General features: G+C 44.1%; 2 protein-coding genes across 12 annotated transcripts in view; one reads left to right on the forward strand and one right to left on the reverse strand.

Annotated features, from left to right (window-relative positions):
- Window positions 1-1,739, forward strand: part of LOC125321404 (rap1 GTPase-activating protein 1-like) — a 57,422-nt gene extending 55,683 nt beyond the window's left edge. For all 11 annotated transcript variants that reach the window (XR_007201532.1, XM_048294197.1, XM_048294196.1 and 8 more), the window contains one exon: window positions 176-1,739. Coding sequence is in view for 9 of the 11 variants with exons in the window: in XM_048294197.1 (XP_048150154.1) it covers window positions 176-223 (48 nt within the window). In the remaining 2 variants the exon portion in view is untranslated. The remainder of the gene's footprint in view (window positions 1-175) is intronic.
- On the reverse strand, window positions 837-17,082 carry LOC125317294 (antigen WC1.1-like). Its single transcript, XM_048287053.1, has 16 exons — window positions 17,013-17,082; window positions 12,487-12,801; window positions 10,691-10,999; window positions 8,794-9,108; window positions 7,646-7,957; window positions 7,032-7,349; window positions 6,016-6,330; window positions 5,030-5,344; window positions 4,231-4,293; window positions 3,830-4,144; window positions 3,604-3,639; window positions 3,167-3,304; window positions 2,765-2,866; window positions 2,460-2,472; window positions 2,137-2,195; window positions 837-1,063 (listed from the first exon to the last, which is right to left on the reverse strand). The coding sequence occupies exons 1-16, from the start codon at window positions 17,080-17,082 to the stop codon at window positions 837-839; spliced, it is 3,222 nt and encodes a 1,073-aa protein (XP_048143010.1).
- Window positions 17,083-18,473: the final 1,391 nt, after the last annotated feature.

Raw genomic sequence — 18,473 nt, forward strand, 5'->3', positions numbered from 1 at the left:
GAAATATAGTCTAACCCAAACCTCTGTAGACTGGGTACAAATTCAGTCAAAAGTGGTATACCTGGTGTATACCTGCTTACTGCAGCTGGTAAGATTCTTGGACACCCCTAAATACAACAAAGTACTTTTATTAAGTCCTAAGATAAAAGACACATATTCTTGTTATGTTTTCCAGATGATAACCTACTATACTATAATTCAAGTCGTCCTGGCGAAGTTTTGATGAACATAGAATGAGATCTAATAAGGACACATAGAAGGCTACAGATGAAGGGAGAGACACTCAACTGCGTCGTTTGAAAGATCCATGTCTAGTGATAGGTAGTATTCTACAGAGCAGGATTTGAAGCTGCATCAGACATTGAGCATTCTCAAGAGTGTCTTCTTGTTGGAAGGAAGTATCACACTGGCATCCATAAACAGAAGGATATGCTGTAAGAAATAAGAGCTGGTCCTTCTGCTCTACTTGACGCTAGTAAGATCTCAGTACCATGCTGTAAAGAAATACTGTAAAATTTTGGTTTTGAAACAATTTTTGAAAGATATGGACTGTCTAACACGGACTGAATGGAGACACATAATGAGCAGAGTGTTGTCAACAAGGCCTAAGTAGAAAGTTGACTAATTTAGGTTGTGGCTGTCTATAGAAACAAAATACAAAACAGAACTGAGGACAGGTTTGTGAACAAACTGTTATCAGTCTTCAAGCACTTAAAAGGCTGTTACAAAGACGGCTGCCACCCTCGGTCCCCATGGTCATTCTAATAAGAAGTAACAATTTTAACTTGCAGCAGTGAAAACTTAGCTTGGGTTGGCCACAGGCAAGAATTTTATGGCTATAAGGAAAGCAGAGCATGGGTATATATTAGCTGGCTGTAAGAACAGAACTGCACTGCTCTTCTAGCCTCACCTGTCTGTGAGTCCTTGTTTCTGTCACTTTCTCCAGGGATCCCAATAATATCCTGTTCATTCTGCCCAGAAAGAGAAGCATCTCCAGGTCTATGAGCTTCTGTTGCATCATCATAACCATCTTCCAGGGCATTTTCAGGCGGTGGAGAGGTCTCTGGAACAGTACGGCTGTTAACTATAGCAGGGAGAGATCTTCCACTGGGGAAAGCAGTAGCTGATGATCCAGCAACACAGGGCTGTAATACTGGCATGTCTGTGCTTAACTGGAATCCATCCCTCAGAGAACATTAGTGTGCACAGTTTTATTGTATGTACATATGCTTACAAATAATATATGTGTAAATATAAGACTAAATCAAAGCACTCCTGTTTCACTTTTTGCCTAGCAAAATATATTCAATCTGAATAAGAAAAAGAGACTGTATTTGGAAAAATTATCTTCTCTATAAGCACTTCAAAGCAACTAAGGAAAAGCTTTTCGTTTATTTTTAACTAGAAAAAGTCTTTAATATAAGAAAGCAATAGAAAATGAAGACATGATCCAGCAGAATCCGGGATATGGGCAGCTGAGGTCCAAAACTGCTTGTGCTTTTAGTAGTTGATCTCTTGGACACCAGGCAATAGTTAAGAGAGCTTTTTGATCAGCTCTAGGAAAATGCAGTTCTTCTCCAAACACTTGCTCTCCCTCAGTTATTTCAAATTAAAAAAAAACACCAACAACCAACCCAAACCACCCCAAAACTCCCACAGCTAGGAATCTGGATTTTCTTCAGAGTGCTTGTATTTTTTTTAGATCACTCGGATTAAAATTCCCAAATTAGCTCAAATTATATGCCAGTGTTCCTATTTCTTCTTATGTCTTTCCTCTGTTTTAATTCTCCTCCTTTTTCTCAGAAATAAAGCAACAGCTTATAAGCTATTACAGTTGCAATGTGTCAGAGAAACAGTTGTCAAACTGTTTTACTCATGTGACTGGATCCTGTAAAGTGTGTGCAAAACTACCAACAAACATTTATTTTGAATTTCTAATATAGAAGAGGAAAACTAGCACTTTTATATTAGATTGTATGACACTCTTCCACCACAAGAGTTACACGGAAAATTTTGGCTCACATCAAAACATCACTAGCACATGAAGTGAAAGTTGAATCATTCGTAATGCTTTGGATATTAAAAGTTACCCTGATTTGGGATCTCTTTCTTTGTACAAACCCTTTCTTTCATCACCTTGGGTTGCTTCAGGACCATTTTCTTCATCACTGACCCCCCTATAGACCTGTTTTGAGCTCTCTGAATAAGAATCTAGACAAATGAGAAAGAGCGTGATATCAGATTAAACTCTCCTGAAGTGCTAAGACTGCACCATGAGAAAAAGAGCAGGCTCCACTAATACCACCCAAGTCCAACAGATTCTTTGGCAGTCAGTATTACTTCTGCAAGGCTTACAATGGAATAACCAAGAATCCCTCAGGGGCCCCATAACATCTCTACTGGATCATGAGGGAGGTAAGCCACAAAGGGAGAAAAGCAATCCACAGGAGGAAACCTACAGGGACCCAGTTGCTGTGAGGGAGATGCAAATTATTCCTTTCTTTGTCCCTGCTTTAAATAATTGCAGCAAAAGGGTTTTTTTTTTTAAATTTGCTTGACGTATGATGATCTATGGTCTATGACTGCAGTGAGGATTGCAAAAACCAAATTGTCCCTAGGAGAGGAATTGACAGAGTCCACTGGGCAGGAAACTCCTTTCCTCAAATCCAGGAATTTTTAATTTCCCAGTAGATTTGGGACCTGCAAAGTATCAAACTGGGATCAGAAAGGAGGAGCTTTCCCTTGGGAAGAGCATGACACACACACAGACCTGAGAGGAAAGTCACGCCCTGCTTTTTCCTCATCAGGCTGTAATCAATCTCTTCATAGACAGCCTCGGAGAAGGGATCGTAGGATAGTCCGGAGCCTGAAAGTAAAAGGTAATGATCACTTACACAGTCTCTGCTCATACTCAGGCTGGGGTCATGAAAAGGAGAAGTGCCTTAAAGGGGTCTATGTGGCCTGGTTGGCACCTAGAAAGGCACCAAGAGCTGCTGACTGAGGATAAGCACCTCTGGGCTCTTTCACTGCCAGAAAGTAGTGAAAAAATCTTAGTGTGGCAACAGATGCTGCTCATCTCAGTCACCCACCCCCACTGCCTCCCCAGCAAGGTAAACATTTGGGGCCATGTAAAGGAGGTATTTCTTACCAGTCCTGAGAGACCCACCTCTCTGCTGTGCCCTGGCACGTCGGATCTGCCCAGCAAGAATGGCAAGGACCAGGCAGAGAAGAGTCCCTAGGATAATGGAGAGGATGACAGGCACTGAAAGTCTGGTGCTGCCTGTGGCAGGGCGGCGGGGACGATCTGAATGGAAATGAAGGGTAAACAGGTAGAGAATCAGATGTCCCAAAGGGCTGCTCCTCTGCAGCCTCTTGCTGTGCCCATGCTAGTAGGGTGAGCAGGGCACCTGCTGCTCTGTTATGGGTCCTGCTCAAGCACATAGAATTCAGCAGCTGGAGATGGTGCCATTCAGTTTTCCTTTATGAAAGGCTGTGGGAAGTGCTTTCTGATGAGCTGAAATAAACTGCTGTTTTATCTGCTAAGTATCAGGGACATTAAATTGTCATTTGATGAGAGAAAGAAAGGAGGGGGAAGGAATTTACCTGCTCTCGTGGGTGATGCTGTTGTTTCTGTCACACCTGTAAAAGGAAGGTGAGTCCAGATTAGGGAAGAGGCAAGTGTGAAAAATAGGAAGATCAGCTTCGTATAATTTGTGTGGTTCTTGCAGTCAAAAATATGAAAGGGCTAGTCACTGGGAAATACAGCTGGCATAATTCTCCCCTACCCACCTCCTTCCCAGACCTGTGTAATAAAGGACCAGTCACTAACCAGAGCAATTCACAGCAGCATCTTCCTTATGGTCACAGTTTTTGCCAAACAAAGGCTTGGTAGGACAGTCCCAAAGAGACAGCTCTGTTCCTTTACAGTGCACCTTCTCCAACCAGATGGGACCAGTTCCTTCCCCAAAGGCAGCTTCACTGAGAGCAGACACAGCAGATCCACAGCCCAGCTGCCTGCATACAACGTTGGCATCTGCCATGTCCCAGGTGTCATCACAGATTGTTCCCCAGGAACCCTGGTGCCAAATCTCCACTCTGCCTGAACATTCATCCTCTCCTCCCATGACTCGCAACTTCTCCCGGTCTGCAAAACACAGAAATCTTCTGTTTTACTGAAACAGCAGGAAGGTCCACAGGGACCAATGAAGAAAAACAAAGAGGTGGAGGTACCTGAACAACTTGCAGAGTTTGGACACTCAGCAAGTGCAGCTGGAGATGTTGCCTCCCTTCTTCCTGCAGAATTTAAATAATTAAGTAAATAATTTTTCTCTGAAAAAAATCAAGGAAGTATAAAATACCTGAAGATTAACCATCAAGTTCATTGTTTCCTGAAATATGTATGGCCTGTTTAGTTCTTGGTGGATGGCTCTTTGGCTGTTGCTGTGAGTAATAATTTTCCTAATGGTTATGCTGTCCTTCTCATGGGGCAGCTGCAATCTCTTTCAGGATATCTGAATGTCATCCAGAGTTCATTTGTATTATAGTGAATGTATATGAATACAGATATTGACGCCCACAGGTGTGAAATGCTGTCATAAGAGCAGGCATTAGAAAGGGACCTTTAGAACCAAACTGATCTGTACACTTGGCCATGGCTATGTGTATACACTGATATGCCTCCATACATGTAGAAACATAGACTTGCCTCTACACCTCTTGGGAAGTCTCATCCCAACTCAGATCTCACAGACTGACTATGTATCATAGATTTTTGCATTAAAAAATATGCAATGGCACCATCCTGTTAGGGAATTCCTTGGGATTTCACTGGGTGACAGCACTCTGTGATTTTAATTCACTCCTTTGAGTCAAGGATATAGACAAAGAACAATGTTGCTGCCATTTGCATGAAACTAGAAATAATATATACCAGATAACAAGTGAACATAAGGTAGTTACTGCAATGTCCACATGTGCATGCATATGTTAATGTATATGTCTGGCCATATACAAATGCATTTCTAATCACCAGTGCAAGTAATATGGGTCTCTTCTGCTCGGTTATCACACGACTGAGGATTCCAGGGGTCTGACTGACACTGCCAGAGAGAGCTGTGCTGCTCAGTGCACTCAATGTGGTCCAGCCACGTGGGCCCAGACCCTCTGCCATATTTGAAGTCTGTTGCTATTCTTCCTCCCTCTCCACAGCCCAGGTGTTTGCACACAGTTGCTGCGGTGAGCTGGGACATGCGATTGGAACAAACGCTCCCCCACGTCCCGTTGTAGAAAACTTCTACACGCCCAGCACAGTCATTGCCATTCACCAGCCTCAGAGCCAGGAAATCTGGAAGTGAAGACATAAAAATGGAATTAGTGCCACAAACTTCTTGTGATTTGTTTCTTCCCTGCCTGTGTAATAACACTTCATTTACAGTGCTGACTGCCTGTTTTGGTTCTACCTGTATTGTGGAGCATGGATGCTTCAGAGGCTGCAGTCCTTTTAGGATTGGTACTGGCTCCATAGTGGGCCCTAACAGTCTGCACTCCCTTCAGGGGTCATCAGTATTTTTTTCCACATCTCTTCTATTTCTCCTCTCTCTTGCTGTTGCCATTCTGTCTTAAATATGTGTGAGCAGAGCCACCATAAACTGCTTGGATTGTCTGATGCTTTGGTGCACAGTGGGTTGTTTCCATTGGTTTCAGAGGCAGCTGTAACTGACTGATGAGCACACTGCTCCTTGCAGTGGAAATCTTTACAAACCTGTCCAATTTATCCCCCAAATATCCTACCACACCACAGTCTTTTTTGTATGTATGTGTGTGTTGGTGCTTAATATGGGCTTCTGTAGATCCTTTGCACCCTGGTAGGACCAAGAAGATGTGCTGACCAGCTATGCCTCAAGTAATCAAGACAGCAAGAGGCTGTCCTAGCAAGTCTCCACTGTTCTCTACTTCCTGTTCATGCAGCCCTCCTGTTTGAACCCACAGGCTCAAAAGAGGGTTTTCCAAACACACCTGAGCACAGGACTCCAGCATCCTCTTTGTGTTGGCAGTTGTGCTGGCCCCATGCCCTAGAGGGACATGCCCAGAGATCAGATTCAGCCCCAGTACAATTCACGTCATCCAGCCAGATCTGCCCTGACCCTGCTCCATAGTGAGCAGAGACGAATGCCTCGATGGCATATCCACATCCAAGCTGTTTGCAAACAACATTGGCATCTGATAGATCCCAGTTATCATCGCAGATGGTGCCCCAGATGCCATGATGATAAAGCTCTACTCTCCCAGCGCAGCGGTTTGTTCCATTCACCAGCTTCATCTGCCTGCTGCCTGTAGGAAGAAAATCCAGCTGCCAACATGCAACACAACTATAATGCACAGGTCAGCATAATGGCAATGTTTCTGAAGCACTTTTAAGACATCATGTTCTTGTTATATTCCAATTCTTCTGCTATGGTTGCTTGGGCAGAAGTCCTGTGAGGCTAAAACTGCATAAAGGGAAAGGCCTACTCGTGCATCAGGTAGATGTTTGAATAAGTTCTGTGAGATGTTGCAACAAGGAGTGTCTAATCATACTAAGTATACATAGAGGCCACCTTGTCTTAGAAAGCCAGACAACCTGTTTTCTATCTATACTCATTTAGTTAGAGACAGAGACTGTTCCTGTTGCAGATGGGTTACAAAATCAGAGAAGAGTAGAAACAGTTGTAATATTCTGTAGAAAGGCTGCAGGTATCTATACATATGGAGATGTCACAAAATAAAAGATATTTACTTCTCAGGTGGCAGTAAGAATGCTTGGCAATCACAGCCAAATTAGTGTTCTTATGGCTTCTGTGTTCTAAGAGTTCTTTTTGATTCTGGAAGATAATTCTGTAAGAAATTCAGATGACGAAAGTATTATGTAAATTACACTTGCTTCCTTAACTATCATCAAGCTCAGACTCATGCCTACTTAAGATCTGGTGACACCACAAGGTGGGCTGAAGAAACCCTAGGAAACATTCTGTACCTTTCACACAGTGACTCACCCAAACAAATCACACCAACATCTTCAGAAACTCCTGTTGGCACTGTCTGATGATGGGAGGTGTTGCAGAGCATCAGCTGAGTCTCATTTCCAGTACACTGGACACTCCTTAGGCCAACAAGACCCATCCCTCGCTCAGACTTTGGAAGGTAATAGGCTTTCTCAGCAGTTCCACACTGGAGCTGTCTGCACACCACATGAGCATCCTTGATGTCCCAGTCATCATCCAGGACTCTGCTCCACACGCCATGGAGGAAGATCTCAACTCGCCCATCACAGCGGCTCTCGCCCCCTGAGAGTCTGAGTGATTCAGCAAGACCTGGGCTCAAGAGAGCTGGAAAACATATTGAGTAACATCTGCTGCTCTTACTGCAGTAGGAATAACTTGCAGGAGAGCTATGGAAGACAAATTTCTGTGCTGGTAAAATATTAATTCTCACCACTGATTAAGGAGACTGTCCCTGTTAAGGCTTTGTTTGCTTTCATGCACACAAAGGCCTGTGATGGGAAGCGAGAAAGGCTTCCCCAGCTCATAGTCTAGATCCTGTCAGTGAGATCACCAGCACTGCTTTGGTCTGAAGTTGCACCACCCATAAAAGGCCACTGCTGACTTACCTGAGCAAGTTACAGTGGCTGCTTCTTTGGCTGAACATGTTGGATTGCCCAAAGTCACTTGAGCACAATCCCACAGGCAGGACTCTGTGCCTTCGCAGTGAAAAGCATCTCTCCATATAGGCCCATTCCCATCCACAAAACCATCTTCCATCTGGATTGACTTTGCATAGCCACAGTTCAGCTGATGGCAGAGAACACTGGCAGCTTGCAAATTCCAGTGGGAGCGGCAGAGTCTTCCCCACGTGTCTCCATGGCGGATCTCCACTATGCCAGAGCATGTGGTGCCATTCACCAGCCTGCCCCCTGGACACCCTGAATGTAAGAGAAAGGGAGTACTGGAGTGTTACATTTGCAATTGCTCATGGGCATGACCTGGAAGTGACTGGGAAATGGGAATGAGTTTTCCTTATCATTCAGTAGTAAAAATGACTTAACTGGGCCAGACTTGTAACTAGAAACTTCCATACCCATAACAAGACTTCAGTCCATCCTATTTTACTGAGAAGAATGACTAGAAATCAGGATCAGGTCCCATTTGCAAATTTTAAAATCAGGGCACCAGGTTTTGGGGCTCTGGGTCAACCAATAGACCTTAAATGTTCAGACCGGTATCACCAAGGGCCTACAGTTCTGCATCCTTCAACTGCTGGTCCAAGTCCTCACTTAAACCTGGACCAGGAATTCAGTCCTTGCCTCAAGTACCTGACAGGTGTAACTGTCTCCAGTCTTGTCTCATGCTATGCCTGGCTGTCCTCTCCGGCTGGACCCTACATCTCACTGATTGCTTTGACTTCTCTGGGGCTGTACATAGACCTTATTACCAGTACCTTCCTCTGTGCAGGTGCTTTGGATTGTGCCTTGGTGACAAGGGCTCTGTCTGTGCTGTGCTCAGCCTCTGTGCCCTCATCCTGAGCTGTGGAGCTGCCCTGCTCTTGCTGCTGCCTGACACAAGGAGCATTTCAGAGAGAGCAACCTTGTGGTACAGGCGAAGTGCAGCCTTGACTCCTGTTGCAGCAGACAAAAGATGGACTCCACATACGCCCTCCACATACACCCTGACTCCACATACACCCTCTGAATTTTGAGTCCATATTTTTCCTCAAGGAAGGAGTTTTTCAATTTTCTCCTTAGACCTTTCCACTGCTCACCTGAACACACCACACGAGCCTGTTTTCCAGCAGGGCATTCGTCATGACTTAGAGCACGCACAGGACAGTCTCTCAGGCGTGAGCCATTCTTCTTGCAGCTGAATGTGCCATTCCAGACAGTCCCATTTCCTTCCCCAAAGGACTGTTCACTTGGTATCTGTAGTGCAACTCCACAGTCTAGCTGCTGGCAGATGATATTGGCAGCTGGTAGATCCCACAGGTAGTCACACAGGGTTCCCCATGTCCCTCCGTGAAGAAGCTCTACTCTCCCTGAGCATGCAGTACTGCCATTTGCCAGCCTGTACCCACCGTAGCCTGCAGAAAGAACAAAGGAGCTTAGCAGTTACTTTTGGTTTTCTGTGCCGTTGCACTGAAAGCTGTAAGAGACCTCGATAAGTGCAAGGAACTAGCACTTATTTATGTGTCAGGTTACTGGAAAGCATGCTGGAACAGGATGCTGATAAGCCAGCTCCAAAAAACCCCTCTATATTTTTTGTGAGGTAGCCTGCACTGTATGACTAAAAATCTTTTGTCTCTTTAAGTTCAGTGTCTCTTCCTTGCTCTGCTCTCTCCTCCCCCCTCAATACTGCTTCTACCTTACAACATCTTCTCTTTCAGAGGCAGTTTCAGTTCTACCTCACACATGGTAGAGTAGGAGCAACTGGTGTCACTCTCTTTCCCAGTAGTTGGTCATGTCACATTTCCTGGTAAGTAGAAGCTGCAGTGGGGAATTCTCAGCTTTCCTCCATGCCTCACAGAAAGGCTCTGAACACCACAGGCCATATCCATCAGCATATTCGCAATAAATTAAGGGCAGCATGGGTGGCACTGTGGTGTCCTACTGCCAGCCCCATGCAGTCCCTCTGTCTTCTCACACTGTTACTTTCTACCCTTACCTTGTCCTTGCATTGTACCCCTAATGAGACCAGGATTTCAGCTCTGACTGAAAGACTCTGACTAAGACTCTTGCAAGACAGAAGCAGGAGCCAAGGCCTGTTAGATGCCTTAACTGAGCTATTTGGCTGCCACAGCTCCCCAGCCAGTGGTCCAGGTCACTGTGGTTAGGGGTACAGTGTCCAAGGCAATCTTGAAATAGAATGGAGACCTTTGACTGGACAATGGACATGAAGTGCAATCATTTTCCAGGCTTGTTTTGTGAGAAAGTTGCCAGCAGTTCTGCCCCAGGTTTACTTTACCCTTTAGAACTGTGGCCTCAGGAAAAAAGTTGTGTTTGCTAGGTCTAATCTTCGCTTTTGCAGCGGGTTGCAATACAGAGCCATATTCAGAGCCCCCAGCAGCTGTGACTGTGTGGAGTTTTTAAGTAATGTTACCTGCCAGTCACAATGAAAGTCATCTAGGCCTCTGGAAACCTTTTTATTTATTTATTTTTTTAATAACTTACAGTTGTAGCTTGTGCCTCCTTCAACCTTTTGGTGATAGGGTACCTCTCCCAGTTTTATAATTAACTGAAGAGCCAGGGATTAACATACACACTGGCACCACAGGAAAGAAATTAATGTCTGAATATTCCTACTTGTCTGCTCTGGCCCTTTTTCCTTTTATTCATAAGAGAAAGACGTAAAGCATTCTTAGCACTGTTGAGTGCTTATCTCTAATAGCATAAAAGAAATGACAGCCCTTTTGGAGTCTGCCTCTGGTGCAGTAGTGAAGTGGTTAGAACAGCCCATGTTAGATGCAGATTCTGAGTAGAGTGAATGAGTGAGTGGGACTACTCTCTGTTATTTCCTGGTCCCCCTTGAATGGCTCAAGGCATGATGGGGGAAGCATCCAGGGATCCTGAGGACCATAGAAGTGTGCAAAGGCTCTGAACTGTGGTTTAACAGGAAGAAGGCATAGAGGACACTGGTGAATTACGTCCATCAGCCCAAAGTCTCACCTGAACACACAACAGTGGCATCATGAGAGCACGTGTTAGTGTGGTGTATGTTCCTGGGACAGTCTGCAAGGTGAATCTCATTCCCTACACAGTGAAACTCTTCTTGCCAGATCAGTTCATGTCTGTCTCCAAAGTGAGTTCCTCTCAAGGTATCCACAGCGTGGCCACACTCTAACTCATTACATACAACTGAGGCAGTTTTGAAATCAATGTGTGAAAAACAGACAGTCACCCAAGATTCTTCTTGCTTTACTTCCAAATGTCCTGAGCAGGCAGTGTCCCCTCCAGTCAGACGCAGATCAGAGAAGCCTGGAAAAAACCAAAAACCAAGAAATCCAGCATCAAGGGTTGGTTGTACTAACCTATTTTCATAACTCCTGTACCTCAGTGGGCAAGACACATGTCACTTCTCTGAGGATCACTGATACTTTTAAATTGTGACTGGGGCAATTCCTGTATACCACTGATAAGAAAGAAAATGGTGTATGGGATTGCTCATTTCTCAGTATGTGAAAACACTAAATCTTTGGGAAAGAAGGAGGGAAGCTTTGAACATCTGCCAATGACTGAGAAGTAGCAATCCCCAAGTAGATAAATAGACAAATAGTCATTTACTAGTGTGTGTCCTTGAGACTTCATTATTTCAGTGAGTAGGAAGCTAAAGCACCCTAGGAAGAGGAAACAGGAAATGTTCTACCCAGTTTCAGAAAAGGCTAAGAAGACAGTCTGGAGATCTACAGGCTGACCAGCCTCACTTTGGTACTTGGGAAAAATATGGAGTGAATCTTCCGGGAACACATTTGTGGGCACAAGGAGATGAATGGGAAGAGTCAGCATGATTTTATCAAGTGTGTATTATGCCTGTTAGACTGTATTGCCTTCTCTGATAATAATGGATTTATGGATGAGGGGACAGCAGCACATGTCATTTACCTCACATTTAGCACTGCCATTAACATTGTCTTGCACAATATTCTTATGTCCAAAAAGTAGGATGTTACAGTCTGGGTGGAAGGACAACATGGTTAAGCTAATTGAACAGTCAGGCTCAGTCATTAGTGAGTTAATCTCTACATGAAGATGGTCAGCAAGTGGAATATCACTTGTTGTGTCTTTCCAGGGGCCTGTTCTCCTCAGTGTCTTCTCTTCATGGACAAGGTGATGGAGTACACTCTTATGATTTTGGGGGGGGGAGGGAGATAACCACGAGGGCAGAGCTGCCATTCAGGGAGATCTATACAGGCTAGACTAATGGGCTGACAGGAACCTTTCAAAAATCAAAACAGGACAAATGTAAAGTCCTGAAGCTGGGAAGGAAAAACTTCTTACAATGGTTTTTCTCCAAAGAGTAAAATCTTGCATAGGGAGCAGCCAGACAGATACTGGACTTTTTTTGCCATTGCAGACTGTCCTGTCTTAGCTAACGTGAAGATCTGGAGAAGAAGGGCAGTTGTAGGACATAACACTGCATTTTCTTGCTTCTCCACCTACAACTGCTTTTTTAGCCCCCATTCCTGGTCATAGACAAGTTCAGTACTGCTCTCCTGTTGCCTGGGAGAGCTGTGGTAGAAACAAATGCTTTTTTTTCCCCTGTTCTATGTCACTTAATATGCCCATTCTATGTCATTGCTGTGTCCAGGCAAAGTAGACTTGTACTTGCAGTCAGCAGAAGACTCAATGCTGAAGCAACTTGCTTTGGATGACTAGAGGGAGTACTTGGCTTTATCCAACCCGGACAAAGTTTGATCCCAGGCTCGTATCTTTCTTCCATTATACAAATTTGGATCACTTCTTACCTGAGCAGATCACTCCAATATCAAAGTAATGGGGGCAGGTAAAAGAACCCCATGCCGTATGTGTGCAGTTCCAGAGAGCAGATTCATCACCACGGCAATCAACTCGGTACAACCATGTCGGTCCAGTTCCTTCTCCAAAAGGAGCTCGATTAAGGGCCTTAACAGCATATCCACAACGTAGTTGCTTACAAACAACCTCAGCATCTTTTATGGTCCAGTCACCATCACACACGGTTCCCCACTGCTCCTCATGTTTTACTTCCACTCTCCCAGAGCAGGGGCCCGTTCCGTTTGACAGCCTCAATTCATCAGCACCTTTAGATAGAACAAGGTTATAGAAAGGACAGAGCCCAATCATGATTATCTATTGCAGATGTTAATGAGATTATTATTACTCTTAATTTACTCTTACATCGGATTTATTTGGTTCACTTTTCTAAATAGTCCAACGTTAAAGGTTTGGGGGCTTTTTGCAAGGAATTATGTGTGTATTTACAAGCATGCGCTAACTGCACTGCTAAAATGTAAGTTATTTCTAATGACAGGCAACCTTTCTCTTATACTGACTTATCAGGGCTGTGAAATGCCGAGTAATGTCCCTGCTTTGTGATTCACAAAGCCTGCCACAATAGACACTGCCAACTGGAGTGGGTGAGGGGACCACACGTCAGTGTGTGATTGCTACGGTAGATGAAGCTTCATTTTCCTGTGAGTTAATTGGCCTGGAAGCCAAGTCTGTGTGTGTCTTTGGGAGTGGGATAACTGGAGGAGCTGGCTACTACAGGGACCAGAGGGGCCAGGCCAGCTACTGCAGAGGTGGTAAGGTGAGGGGGTCACCTGAAAGACCCAACTCAAAGTTGGCTTTCTGGGCTTCAAGGGCACACTGCCGGCTCATGTCCAATTTGTCCCCACCAGTATCCCCAAGTTCTTCTCCACGGGGCTGCTCTCAAGCCATGCATCCTGAGCCAGGTACAGGACCTTGCACTTGGCCTTGTTGAACTTCATGGGGTGAGGCTCATTTTTCAAACCTGTCAAGATTCCTCTGGATAGCATTCCTTCCCTCAGTGGCTGCACCACTGAGATTGGTGTCCTCTGGAAACTTGCCAAGGGTGAACTCAATCCCACTACTAATGTCAGTAATAAGGATTTTGAGCAGTTCCCATCCCCTGAGGGACACCACTTGTCACTGATCTCCATTTGGACATTGAGCCCTTGACTGCAACTCTTTGGACGCATCCATCCAGCCAATTTCTTATCCATTGAATAGTCCATCCATCAAACCCACATATGTCCAATTTAATGACAAGACTGTTGTGTGGGACCATGTCTAAGGCTTTACAGAAGCTGATAGATCATTATAAGGCCACTGGCTCTGTGTATGTTTGTGTCACATGTCGCATGTTTCTGTCTGTGTGGGCAGCCATGTACAGCTGTGGTGTGTGTGGGTATACATTTGTATATGAGTATTACATACGTGTGGCTGTTTGGACTAAAAGTTAGCCTCACTACCAGTTGGAGTCAAAGTCACTGGTGTTTAGAGCATGAAAGGGAATACCCATGAAATAGGTGGAAAATCAAATGGTAGAAAACCACATGCAGGACTGCTGTATTCCCAGGTTAAGGACAAACTACAAGGTAAATGTGCAAAGGAAACAGGAAGAAGTTGGCCACTACATCTGAGTTTTGTCCTCAGTTTGGTCAGATTTGCATTTCAGCATGTTATGAAACAGGTAAATCCCTGAAGAGGCCTGGCAACTTCTTTTGGGCCTGGAGGATTACTCAGATTCACCACATCGCTAAAGGAGGTTTACAGGACAGTCACATAAGAAGCCTAATAACTTTGGGCACAAATTTTCACTGTTTCAATACCTGACACACAATGGAATATTAAAGCAAACATTTACCTGGGTTTTCCACCCACATCCTCTGCCCGTGGGCCCATTTAAGCACAGATGTGGACCTTCTCCCATTGCCTGTGCCATGTGGCAGGTGCATCTGTGTTCAGGCACAGCCATGCCTGGCTATGGGCCCTGTTGATCTGCACTCACAGCCACAGTGACCAGGTGCCAAGAGAAACCTGCAGTACTCCTGCAGACCCAGCACTGGGCACTGATGTGAATGGAAAGCAATGCAGCTATGCAAATCCTGAAAATAGTCTGGGAAGATCATCTATCAATGATGGCATTTGATAAGTGACAAAAGATGATTTGCACTAAGAGCCTTGGGTATTCCTGTAAGATTTTTTCAAGACAATCCGTTATGTAAAATATCACCTTCCCTCTCTTCCTCCAAAGAGAGAGGTGTTTCTACGTATCACACATCTTGCTGTGGTCTGACATTGTGAAATGACAATATATAATTTTTCTTTGCATTTGGAAACAAATCTAATTCCTCTCTCTGCTCAGTGCAAGTGTGTCAGTCAGCCCATGAGCTGGTGCTAGTGCAGCCACTTCTTTCCAAAACTAACCATTGTTTCATTTCTTATTGCAGAGTAAACTGCTAGCAGTAGTCAATTGGAAGGCAGTTTTGCCTCCATCTTCATGTGGTTTTTAACTGCTTCATCAGACACAGACAATGTGGCTTTGACACAGGATAGCCTCTTATACACAGCAAAGGCTTTACCTCTTTCCTAACACTGCTGAATTTCCTTGCAATTTCCGGCCTATCATTTAGATTTGGAAACGAAAAAGAAGAAAGGTGGTTATTCAAGTGACAATTGGTAACTTCCAACCCCTTTTTTTTTCTGTAAAGTATTCTCTCCCCTCAAGTTTCCTGAGTTAGAAAGTCACATACATAGCACAACCCTCAGATAACTATGAAACCACTTTGTGCCTGCAACATGTTGTCTCAGAGGGAGCGTAATCTTTCTGTAATAAGTCTTGTAAGTTTCTTGAAAGACATTCTGGAGAACAACCCCCAGGCTATTTGAAGAACATAGTCCAAAAAAAGAGTTTTCTCAGCTAAAACATTTATACATTTAAAAGAGAAATGAATTCTAAGAAAAGTTGAATTCATCATACATTTTTAAAGGAACCAGATAACCTATTTCTATTAGCCATATCCAGGAGCAAAACCAACAGCTCTTCACTCAACCATATAACCTCTCTGCACTTGAATTTTTAAGTAATTGTATATCTGTCATTTTCAACATGTAACAGCATGCAAGACTGCATGCAGAGGTAGGCATAACCCAACTGACAGATTTAAATATTTCCTTAAAAAAGCAATCATTTGCTGTAATCAGTCTTCTCTGAATTTTTTATAATACATACAGGGACAATTTTGTATTTCCTCACACACCACAGCATGTCCCACAAATACCTTCATTGAATTCAGTGGTTGGGTGTTTGGCTTGGCTGAGAAGGCATGAGATTTCTGCTTGCTCCAGCTGAAGACCCAGTTCTTCTTGTAGGCAAAGGATGAGAATGCAGCATGCATTCCTGTCCCCAAGCCCTAAGAGGAGGTTTTCAGCCAAGGCCTGCTGCCTCAGGGGCAGATTGCCAGCTCACTCCCTGAGGGTAGTGGCTCCTGCACGGCTCTGCACAGTGCTCCATGCCTGGGGAACATCAGAACTCCTGTAGTAGCATGGAGAGTGCAAGTGCTACTGGAGCAGAGATGAGGGTTGTAGGTGCTGATGATGTTGTCAAGGTAAAGCTACTCTTGTCTGCATCTTCCAGTCATCTGTTACTGTTCCCTGATGTTAGCAAGGAATTGGCAGAAAACTCACTCTCATTTCTACAGTACAGCTCAGGTGACATGAAAACATCACTACAAAGGTGTCCAGATAAAAATGTTTCGTATTATGAAAATGTATGTCAAGAATGCTTTCTGTTCTCTGCCATGTGAACTCTGACTGCATCCACACAACTGGAGAGAACCTTCAAGACTAGGGCCATGCCATAGCAAAGCATCAACCGTGAAGTCTTGTTCTCCTCATATGGGGATGAACCACCACCACAATGCCATAATGTCACCTCCATGTATAGAGAGAAAAAAATGAGGTTTACAAAATCTGTCTCTCATCACCAACATCAAGCATGTACACATAGGTCTAGAAGAGCAGAGAGGCAAATAGTGATAAGCTTCAGATATGCAGGCACAACTGAGGGGATGTTGTGTTATCCAAACTCCACTGGACACACAGGGCAGAGACACATCATTTTCACTGGTGTTGAACAAAGACCTGGAATTATTAATTCTGTCTACAAAGAGCTCAGCAGGAGAGATAAGACAGTAATAAGAATACCCAACCATGTTTTAGTACAACTCAACAGTTTACAAAATTTGGACTTGAATTCTTATGAGAATAGCCAGTCACTGATGTCTGAGTAAAATACAAAATTTTTACAAATGGCTTACCCTTCTTTATCTCAGGATTACCAAGGAGATTAAATCAAAGACAGAAACATACTTGAACACCTTTTTGTCACTTTGCTTTACAGGTTCATAGAATAACAACCTATTTATATTAAATTTGCATACTTTTCTTATCTCACTGCCTTAAGTGAAATAAAGTATGTACTTACCCAGAGAGACTTGAATGGAGAGGAGAAGCAACCACAACACTGGAGTAGAAAGATGTTCTTTTATTGCCATCCTAACCACAGACAGATGAAACTTCACTCTCCAGGTATTCCCTAGATCAAACTCTGCAAGGGCATTCCTGTATTTCGCAAACGACTACAAAGGAGGAAATATATAGATTCACGTGCTAGCACGAACTACGTGAAGGAACCAATAGAAATATTGTTCACCTTTTTAGACGTTATCAGCAGATTAATCTCCAATCTGAAGGAACCAAAGCCTCCAATAAAATTCAAAAAGTGTGCTTGTGACCTTATATGAAGGATGATTGCGTATCTGATGTCTTCATCAGAATTGTTTTACTATGGGACCAACATTGGTGGCACAGGCAGAGCAGCTCGCAATGTGGTTATTTCTCACCAGACAAAGGAATTTGAAAGTGCAGAACACTGGTCATTTATGAATCACTTCAGAAGAGAAACAGGCAAAGATTGCCCCTAAATTTGAAGCTTGTCCATCTTATTGGGAGAAATTGTACTCCAATCAACAGAAATGGTGTTTATCACTAGAGGTGGTTCGGTGAGTAGAAAACGACACCCTCTCTGTCTTTGGGGCAGGCTCAGGGCTTCCTTATTTTGTCAAAGCTTTGTGGGCAGAAGCTCTTAAAAGACCATCTTCCTTAGGATTTGAATTACAGGCCTTCCTGTTTCTTCTGCTGAATTTCTTTTTGTTTCAGGTGACCACTGCTGGTAGTTCTACCCCCTCTCTCATTCACTCTAGAATGCCAACTTCAGGGAAATAAAAGCTGCTGTTAATTAAACAGTGGCTGCTTGACTCATTCTGACAACTGGAACAAGAGTGCTGTTTACACCAGTCTAAACACATGTTCCTTTTTATGACACTGACAGGATCCCCCTTTTGTCTGATGGCATCTATCTGTTCCTTATCCAGAATCCCAAGTTCAGTAATATCCATGCTATTAGGTCCTTAGAACACCAAGTTCTGCAACCTCTTCCCCTTCTCACTGGGCTTTGCTTGTTCAAGGTCTTTGTAACCTTGCAGCAGGGTAGCCTTGGGTCAGAGTGCTGCAGAAAGAGCTGCATGAGCAAGAACAGAGAATCTGGCCAGGGGCTGCCCATTCTTTGCTCAGGAGGTCAGATAGCTGCCTATGGTCTCTGGTAGAGCTACAGGGCAGCCAGGCTGGGGTCTGGCCATGAACTTTGCTGCTACTGACCCTAATCTGCTGACTTGACTTTCTGGCTTGATCTTGGACTACCATTTTACTACAGTTTTGTCTGGATTGTCTGGACTACTGGCTTAACCTTGCTGCAGTTGCTGACCTATTCTGGAAGGTTGTTTTAGTTCAGGTACTATGGGACTGCACCTCTTGTGAGGATCTTGCTTCATGCCTGGTTTGCTATCAGATTCAGTTCCTGGCTGGCCTTCCCTTGCAGAGCATCCTG

This window comes from Corvus hawaiiensis, chromosome 2 (genome assembly GCF_020740725.1).
Source record: "Corvus hawaiiensis isolate bCorHaw1 chromosome 2, bCorHaw1.pri.cur, whole genome shotgun sequence".
NCBI lineage: Eukaryota > Metazoa > Chordata > Aves > Passeriformes > Corvidae > Corvus > Corvus hawaiiensis.